Consider the following 10144-nt stretch of genomic DNA (forward strand, 5'->3'; position numbering starts at 1 on the left):
AACTACAACGAGCTACGATAGAAGAAGTAATTTGCATTGCTAAATAACCAAATTGCCCAGTTAGCACTGGATTTTTTTATTATATCTTTAAAGGAATATATTTTTAAAGCCACTGGTAACTTCAATTATAGACACTGTTATCATCTGCTCAGCTGTACAGCTTTTTCTGCTATCTTTATTATTATCTTCTGCTCCCCGAAAAAACAAATAAATAAATAAAATTGGAACATATTGACATAAATACAAATGCATCTCCATGACTCTCTGATTAACCTATATAGCCTATGTGGGTGGACCAGTATTTAAATTGGTCCCTACACAGTTTAACTAGCTGTATCAGTCGTTCCGAGGTCAGCAGCATCAAATCAAATCAAACTTTATTTATGTAGCACTTTTCGTACAATAAAAGGCAGATAAAGTGCTTAAGAGTAAAAAACAAAGTCGATCCCACCCCCTCCCCCACCAGCCTTAATCCCTATCAATGATAAAACATGATCAAAAGAAATAACAGCTTGGAAAACATTGCTGGGCACAGAGGAATTAGTGAGGGAACATTATCACACGTCTGCATCGGGCAGCGGCAGCTACACATTAGGATGTTTAGTATATGAGTGTTAGAAAGGTTAAACCCCCGCCTTCCAACAACCTGCAGCGGGAAAAAAAACACGCCAGAGAAAGACAAAACAGGATGGAAGGGCTGCCACGATGAATGTGTATGAAGATGTGATTTATCATTTGTTCTAATATTAGTTATCTATTAGACATCAGAGGCTGCTGTCTGAACTATCCTCGGTTCATTAAAACCCTTAAAACTCCAGATACAGGCGAACTGCTCTAGTTCGCCTCCCCCCTCAGCTGCAGCCTTCACCCATGATGCTCACCACTGAGTTCGGGCCTCCAACTGCAGAACCTGCTTAACTTCATCACAGTGTCGCATACATCCATCCTCGTGGTTCCAGCTGCGGTGAATACACCACCTGTAATAATCTAAGAGGACATCTTCATGTTCGCCCTTTTTCTCCCCCTCTCCTCTGTCCATTTTTCTCTCCCTCCATCTCTCTTCGCTCATCCATACTGACCCATTTCCTCTGCTTGTTGTCCCAAGGACCAGCTGCGCCCCTCATCCCACATCCTGTACTCATCCTCCCGCAGCACCTGTCCCCCTGACACCTATGGGTGTGCGTGTGTGTGTGTGTGTGTGTGTGCGTGCAGGGTGGGGGTTTGTCTGGAGGATGTCGGGGGATCTTAAACACTCCTCCATCCACTGCTCTTTGACTTTCTCCATCTCAAACAAACATACCTACCTTTATTTTGCCCTCCGTTCTTTAGTATTCCACACAGGTATAAATAGATATTATGTACATACATATTTAGTGTTTTTTGCTTCTTTTATTTAATTAATTTGCTCCTCACTGTTGTCCAAGTGGATGAAATACCAAAAAGCAGCTGGTTTATTTTCCAAAATCAGTTTTAAATCAGTTGTTCCATCTCCCTTTCTTGTAAATAGGCATAGTTTTTCTTTTACTTATTGACCAGTCCTTTTCTCCATGTGTGGATGTATTATGTCTTACAGGAGACACGGCGGCCTATAAAGACGGCGTTTGTTGGATCATGGGCCGCACCAGTGTTGACATCATAAAGAGCGGTGGCTACAAGATCAGTGCTCTCGAGGTGGAGCGTCACCTGCTGGCTCATCCCGACATCATCGGTGAGAATATTGTTATGATTACTCTGCTGGGAAAGCAGGGAGCTTGATGTTCAATTCTGCAGGGAACACACTTAGGGCCTGATTTACTAAAGGTTTGCGTGCGTAAAAACGTGTGCAAACTTGACAGCACCCGCAAACCAAAGTGCCAGCTGATCTACTAACAGCGTGCAAAGAGGACTGTGCCTCTCAAATGAGCAAAATAGCACACGCTATTCATTTAGTACTTTTGCCCTGATGAATAATCAATATGGGGCGTACCCGCCAGAAATCGCTAAATACTGGGAGGGGAATATGCAAATATCTCCATTTACCACCCGCAATGAGATTTACCAAGCCTGAAAGTTTTTGCGGGGATTGTGATTGCGTCTGTATTTAATACGTTCGAAAGGAAGGTGCTAATCTCCACATGCAAAAGGAGAAATATTTTATTTGAATGTTAAATCGAGTATTATTCAGCAAAAGGTTGCCACAGGAGGCACATTCATTTTTTTATTTGTGATAATAAATAAATCACGTGTTTTCATGGAGAAAAAAGTGTTTCCTATTGTGCGCCTATACTTGTTCTGCAGTTGTCATACCCCGGTGTTGTGCCGTATTCAGCACCCCTGCCGTGAAAAGCACCCCCTCGTCTGACAAAAATGATATTCTCATTCCGTGTCACGTTCTGTTTAGTGTCCAGTTTTGTGTTAATGATTCATGTTTAAATGCGCTCATGGATTCCACAATAGTCATACTTTCCCACAATCACAGTCACAGATAACAAAAATCGGGTAAATGGTTATTGATGTCATTAATTAATAGCCTGCTTACTGTGTTGTCTTCCATAATATTTGTAAATATATATAATATAAACTCCTAAGTATGTGTTTGTGTGAGTGTGTATATATAAATATATTGAAGTGTCAGTGTGTTGTTTTTTTTCTTGGTCTACTTATCATTGAATATACGAGGGGGTGCTTTTCACGGCAGGGGTGCTGAATACGGCACAACAATTTGCCTCTTCCACTAATATCTCTAACTCCAACTCGTCAAATTTCATTTTGCGCTTGCGACTATATCCTGCTTTCCATCCAGACTCTCCATGGCGCAAAGTCTGCGCCGCAAACCGTAAGACGCGCAACACCTCATTTAAATACTGAGGTTTGCACCTGTTATCAATTGCGCACGCAATCTTAGTTGATCACCCACAAAACACACAACAACAGCACGCGCAAACTTTTTCAGTGCACACGCAATTTAGTACTCTTTATTTAGGATCTTAGTAAATCGGGCCCTTAGAGGTTAAACTGACATCAAGGAAGCCACCACCTCATAAGATATAGCATTTAGCATTTTAACCCCATTATATCTGTTAATGTCCGAAGCGCCTAGTCTGAGGGAAACATCCAGCACAAAATGAAGGTTTCGCTGTCTTTGCTGACCAATGAAAGAATTTAAAAAATGTACATTTTAAGAGTCGCTCTACCCTAACTCACCTTGCATGACATTTTCCCAAAAAACAATGTGTTTGTACTTCTACAATGTTAATAGGATGTTGCAAAATTTTGCACCACAATACTTTTTTTTTAAAGTATTAATACGTTTTTGGAGGTTTGTCCCACAGAGCCAAATTTTGTCAATCTCTGTGAGCTTCGCTAGTTGGTTGACAAAATTAAATAAATAATCTCAAGTGATTTATAATTATCTACCAGTGTCTTCAGTGATCTAAAACTAAAATATTCTCCCATTTTCCAACCAAATTTTGAATATCTGCACTACTGATATAGTTCTATCATATCCAGATGTTACCGTGCCTTCATAAATATAAACTCATCACCACAGCCATGTGGATACAACAACGACATGAGCTGGGAAAGACGAGGCACTTAGTATAAAATCACCTAAAAGCTTGATATACCTGTTTTTCCAATCATCCATTTGTTTTGAAATTTTTATTCATGTTTTTTTTTTTTCAATGTATTAGATGTTGCTGTGATCGGGGCCCCAGATGCCACATGGGGCCAGAAAGTGACTGCTGTGGTGCAGCTGGAGAAGGGGCAGAAGATGACTCTGCCAGAATTAAAGACCTGGGCGAGGTACTATTTCCTTAAGCCAGATCTTTTTTTTTCCCGTAATATTAAATTGAGTTTAAATCCCTTTAAATGTTGCATTAAACACTTTTGTTTTCCAAACTATGCTCAAGTTTTGTTGGGCGGTGATAATTATGGGCTACAGGGTGATCAGAAGCCAGTTAGATGAGTTGATTGGATCCAGTTTTCCACTCATATAGAGATAAAATTATTCTCTCAAAGCTGCACACAGTGTCAAGATGTTTTTATGTCACAGAAAAGTGAATAAAAGATTGAAAAGTGTAGCAAAAAACGTCAAATTGTACACTACATTAATATCCTCATTAGCTATAATGTAACTTCCCATGAAATTAATGACATGAGGTGTTACAGTTGGTGGCGAAGATGAGTGTGTCGCCACAGGCTTACCTTTCTTTAAATATAAGCACTTTTAAGAGTATTTTAAGGACTGCAAAAGACATTATAAACAGCTCTGATCAATTTCAGCATTTAGAACAGAGCTTGCAGGTTTGTTCAGAGCAGTAAGTGTCACTGTGTCATCCCACAGGTTTTAATGTGAAACACAAACTTTACATCTACTAGTTTTCTTCAAATTTCCATCACTTGACGTTTAAGATCTCCTTTTTACAATATTTTTCTTGTACCGTGCTGGGTTTTGAAGAACCAAATTATAACGTTTGCAGCTGTGTGATGTTTTAGCAGCATCCTAATTAGTTGAGTTTTTCCTCTCTCGGGTACAAAAAAAAGGAAAAAAACACTTTATTGTACATGTTTGATGTGAATGTGTTCGTGCTCAAGATTATAGTTCAAGGTTATCCTTATTACGAAAGAAGAAACAAGTACTGAAAAATCACATATCGTATGTAATGACCTCAGTGTTGAGATGATGGTCTCCAGCAGATGCGTGAATCTACATCCGTTTTGTTTTTGCAGAACGACGGTCGCTTGGTACACGCTGTCACAACAAATCAGTAAAGAAATGCAGTATAGAAACATTCACACTGAGCCTCCCGTACACCATCTGATAATTAAATTTCATCATTTGGACCCCAGTGCATCGTAATGCTGATGCACAGAATATAACACCTGTGTAATGTGTTGATATGGACATCATTTCAAATAAATACCGCATGTGGCTTAGTTAAAAAAAAATAAAATGTGAACCTGACTCAACTTTTACTGCAGTGCACTTTCATCCAGCAAGTAACAACTTCATATATATTCCTTTCTTGTAGGCGCAGAACTTTATTAAATGGATTCAGTTCACAATTTAGGTTATAATTTTACTATATTTTTCACTTATTGGGGGGAACAAACAGTTCTCGATTGTTATAAAATTCTTTCACCCAGTATTATAAATGACTAAGCCGTGTTTGGTAACTATTAAGGTAGATGACACATGGATATGTTGCAATGAACTGCAGTTTGTTGGAATATAATCTATCTTTTGATTTCTAAAAGGATGGTTTTTGGTTTTTCTAAGTCTAATCGTTGTACTTGTACTGAGTATCATGGAAGGTTAACGCTTACCACCTTTAAAAGTGCTTTATGGTTGCAAGTGGACTCCAAACTCATACCACCAGAGGAGACCGTGACCCAAATAACTTTCATCCAATCCATCATCTTGAGTTCACAGAAGCAAAACACCAAAAGAGCATGATACCTCTTTTTTTCCAGAGCACTACTGACCCTTTCTTGGTTCAATATTTTCACTGTTACTCAAGTAAACAGTGTTATTTTCAGACTTATTCTAACCAAATAAAAGCTACTAATTCAGATTCTGCAGATCTCTGAGCAGATTGGCTCACGTATCCCCAGTGACTGGCCCTTATGTCCTCGGATCAATATGGAAGGATGTGAGAGAAAGAGAGGCCAGAGATGGACTAATGAGGGGGGCAGAAAGAAAAGCAGGAGATGGAAAAAAAAGGGCGTTGTGGAGGAAACAACAGATAATTGTTATGGAGGGCTTCTTCCTACAAGCTAACATTTTTCCCTCCCTTTCTAAATGTCAGTGGAGTTTATTTTGTCTGCAGCAGACAGTCGCTGTTGATGTGCAGTTCTCGCCCTAGAAATATCCTCTTTTCTAGCTTTAAGCCTTGTCATAAAATGTCCTCTTTCAAATATCTCCATACTTTCCCAACATCCCTTTTTGTCTTGCAAACTTACAACCCACTGGTGTCATCTAGTCATGAATCATGAATTGAATGCCATGGAGTGCAGTTCATGTGTGTGTTGAGGCTGACAGCTCCATATGTGAGTGATATATGTGATATAGAAGTTTGGATATGAGACCTTCTGGTCCAGGATGGTGGATTACTACCACTGCCTGTGATCCAGGTTAACACACGTACACACAGGTTTTGGAGGCGGTCGTCCTGCGAGCATTCAGGCAGTGCCATCTCACAGCAGACTACCGAGCCCAGAGTGAAGAGGAGACAGAGGGAGATAAAAACAGACATAAACAAGTAGATGGATGCTCACTCTTCAGTGCCCTGGCTTCAGCTGTCAGTCTGAATCTCTATCCTGCCCCCCGTGTGCCATGCTGCCACACACACACACACACACACACACACACACACACACACACACACACACACACACGCCACCCTCGAGATGTTGGTGACACGAGCGAGCCCTGTTTCAGAGACATGTACGTATGCACATATACTCACACTTTACCCACTGAGTCAGAGAGACGGAGACATCTGCTGAAAGGAGTGTTCGACAGCAGCCGCGTGAGTCATTATGCTGCCTCACACAACAGAGGTATACACAAGAACACACAAACAAACAAACCAGATTAGGAGATAATTAAAAAACCTCCAGGCTTCAAGACTTGACGTAACAGCCAACCACTGAAAACCGAAAAAATAAAACACTTTTAATTATCACAGCCTTCTGTTTTTCCCTTTATTATTTTTTTGGGGGGGTGGTTCTTCTCAGAGTGATTATATTGCTTAGTATGAAGGGGAATGTTGGTGTCTGGAAGCAAAAAGGGGATATTATGGAGGAGAGCTGTAGAGAGTATGAAGGACATTTCTTTCCGTATCTCGACGACTCTGCCACAGGGCGAGCCTTTGTTTTGCAATTGTTTTTTTTGTTTTCCTTTTTTCTTTTGAGTGTGTGTGCATCTGCACTTGCACATGTGTGTGTGTTCCCATCTGTGTTGTTGCATCCACCAGTGATTTGCATGTCTGGTTCATGTTTGTATCTCCTATCTAAACAGTCTTTGGTCTATGCACATTCCTGTTTATTGCAGAGAGCACATGGCGCCGTACACCATACCTACAGGCTTGGTGTTGGTGGAGGAGATGCCGAGGAATCAGATGGGTAAAGTCAACAAGAAGGACCTCCTGCGACACTTCTTTCCATGACTGCACAACTTTGTTACGTCTGACAACGTGCAGGTTTCTGCAGGTGTGTGTCCCTCTCTAGTGTACCCTGTTTGCTCTCTCCAGATCAGGTGAACATTAGTGATGAGTGTGCAGAAAGATTGAAAAATAATGGTTAGACTCCTCATGATGAAATCACTTCAGGCACCAAAATCTCCTCCCAAGCACAGGAAAAAAAGATTATTTTTTTGTAGCTCCCACTGTTTAATATATGCATGTACAGTAGCATATTATATGCTGTGTTAAACTCATACAGTGTGTAGGAAAGGACAAGGATGATGTATAATGCAATAGTACTCAGCAGAACTGTAGATATATCTGAGTTAATGAGGTGAAAGGGCTAGTTTTGTATCCCCCTAAATAAACTGATCAGCGGCATCATTAAAAACCCTGACAGGTGAGGTGATGGGAAACCTTCAGTCCTGGCATTTACACGGACGTTCCTGTGACACGTATGTTTCAGACTGATCGCACCCATCGCCGGCAGCTCTCCCCAACACCTGTCCTGTTTCAGTGCAAGCTATAAACTGCCCTGATCACAGACGGATTGATCATCCAGTGGTTGCAGCAGAAGCCCTCCAGATGCCACAACCCACATGACCTAAAAGTTCTGCTGCTGATGTCTCAATCCCAGAGCTCTCAGGCCTGCCATCTCCTAATGAGACATATATATATATATATATATATATATATATATATATATATATATATATATATAAAACAAGGGAGTTATTGAGTGTTTAAGCAAAGTGGTGTTAATATTTTTGTTGATTTCTGTGTTTGTATGAACCATCTATTTTAATATAATTGCCCAAACTTAGCATTACCTTGAGTGCTTTGAGTGGGAATATTGATGTTTTATTAATTAAAAGAAGTAATTTGATCAGCAAAAACGTGATATTTCAATAGTAGGACGGTGTTATTATAACTAATGATAACTTTTATTTAAATCTACATCGGAGAAAAAGAATGATGGACTTGGAGGGTGATTGTGATGATGACGTGAATGAGGCTCCAGTCACTGAGCCGATGCACTTGAAATAACAGCTCAATCAGAAAATTAAAAAGTCAAAACTGGAAGTGAATTGTTTTGGAATTATTTTTGTTTGCTACTTTTCCATAAACCACTCACTTTTTTCCTCTTGAGAGTGTGTGCATGCTGATGCAGCTGTGGGTACACAGGTGTGACGAGAGATTGAAGGGGGGGATTCTCAGCAAGGCACAACACCACAGCTGGATGCCCCGCACTCCGCCTGACTAACCTCCTCAGCCCGTTCGCTCTTCTCACCTCTCATCCTTTCCCATCTCAATTTCTGCAATCCCTTGCCTCTTCTGTCTTCATCGCAAGTCACAACAGATTTCAAAGACACCCGGAGCAACTTGACTGAGTCGTTCTGAATAAGCCTTGGCACGCTGCCGGGGATAGAATAGGAGAAAAGAGAGGATAAAGGAAGAAAAAAAAGTGCAGGGCAAAAATACAGAGTATTGTTAGAGAGATTGAAGTCTTAACAAGAGCTGGCTACAGAGTTGAGGAAAGAAATAAAGATGCACAGTGATGTACTATGAATGTCAAGGAACAGAAAGAGAGCACTAAAATCTGTTTGAGATAAACAGTCATGATGAACAACCAGACAGCTGAAGATGGAAAGATATACAAGTGCAACCCCCAGCCGACACAACCTTGTGCTCACTCACACACACACACACACACACACACACACTCCCACTCGTCCACCCATAGTCACCAGAGACCTGATTAAGAGAGCAGTGCTATCGATCTGTGGGCTGGCAGGCTGGGATGGATGAGCAGGCAGGGCTGCAGGAGCACCAGAGGACAGCTGCCCCCCCCCCTCTCCTGCCGCTCTACCCACCGACACCAGGGCTGGGAATCAGCCGGGGCCACTGGCAAGAAGTCTGGCTGCCATGCTGAGACTCCAGCCGGCAGGGGAGGGTCAAAACAAAGCTGAGGGTTGTGGAGCTGGAGTGTGGTAATGGGTTCAGTGGATTACAGGACTGTGTGTTTAGCGGGGGGGGGGTTGCTCAGGAGGGGTTTCAGGGTTCACAAGAGGGAGGGCAAACCGGTGGTTATTCCCCAGATTCAAGTGATGGAGTACTCGTGCCCTTGAACTGTCACCGCCTCCCTTTTTTGTCCACATCTCGAACACACACGTGCAAACGCCCTCTGCCTATGTTTGTTGGAGCGTGGTGGGAGAGGCCGACTACAGATGGCTGCTTATTGGGCCCCAGGGTCCCGGAGGGTTGGCCGTGGGGGACACCGGGGATGTTGTTGGGGACAGAGGGGGGTTTCAGGAAGGGGCAAGCCTTTATATGCAGATGCTGTTACAGAGAGTTTTAATTGTTTTGGTCACAATCTCCCTTTTTATTTAAGTCCACTGCAAAGGTGACATTTATTCTTCCAGATTATTCAAGACTTTTTAGTTGACAGAAGCATTAAATCCAAACAGAAACCAGGTGGCATCATGAGTTAGCAAAGAATTCACTCAGTACTGCATTAAAGAGTTTTTTCCTTTATTAAATCATACACAGTGATGAATTGTGAGTTCATTAAAACATTGATCCATTTTCTCTGACTGCTTTCCAGAGCTGGTGTTTCAGCTTGCAGGCAGACTGCAGCTATGTCACTGGGTGGGCAGAAACGTGTGAGCAGTCAACTCAAGTCTCACTCAGAGGAAACTACACATTTATTACTACGGTTTCAGAATAAAGGCGCTCTGGTTGTCCAACCTCTCACTGCGCCTAAACATAAAATATAGCCTAAGTTTTCTTGTGACCTGGAAATGATGCAGCTCGTCATCTCCCTGTGCAATCATATGTTGTTATTTTAACACTTTGGATTTGTGTGTGATTCAGGCTACATGTGATAACATGATCCAACACGCTGGTGATGGTGTCAGACAGCTTTTCTTCCCTTTGGACAATGACAGACATGTACCCACTTTCATTTCTGCACATTT

The 10144-nt window shown here is 41.6% G+C and overlaps 1 protein-coding gene across 2 annotated transcripts in view; it reads left to right on the top strand.

Moving 5' to 3' along the window:
• Window positions 1–8249, top strand: part of acsf3 (acyl-CoA synthetase family member 3) — a 44195-nt gene extending 35946 nt beyond the window's left edge. Inside the window, exons 8-11 of one of the 2 annotated variants that reach the window (XM_061742001.1) lie at window positions 1574–1708; window positions 3672–3783; window positions 7037–7194; window positions 7567–8249. In XM_061742001.1, coding sequence (XP_061597985.1) covers window positions 1574–1708; window positions 3672–3783; window positions 7037–7151 — 362 coding nt within the window. In that variant the 3' untranslated portion in view covers window positions 7152–7194; window positions 7567–8249. The remainder of the gene's footprint in view (window positions 1–1573; window positions 1709–3671; window positions 3784–7036; window positions 7195–7566) is intronic. The other variant, XM_061741992.1, reaches the window with a different exon arrangement.
• Window positions 8250–10144: the final 1895 nt, after the last annotated feature.

The sequence above is a fragment of the Cololabis saira genome, chromosome 2, assembly GCF_033807715.1.
Source record: "Cololabis saira isolate AMF1-May2022 chromosome 2, fColSai1.1, whole genome shotgun sequence".
NCBI lineage: Eukaryota > Metazoa > Chordata > Actinopteri > Beloniformes > Belonidae > Cololabis > Cololabis saira.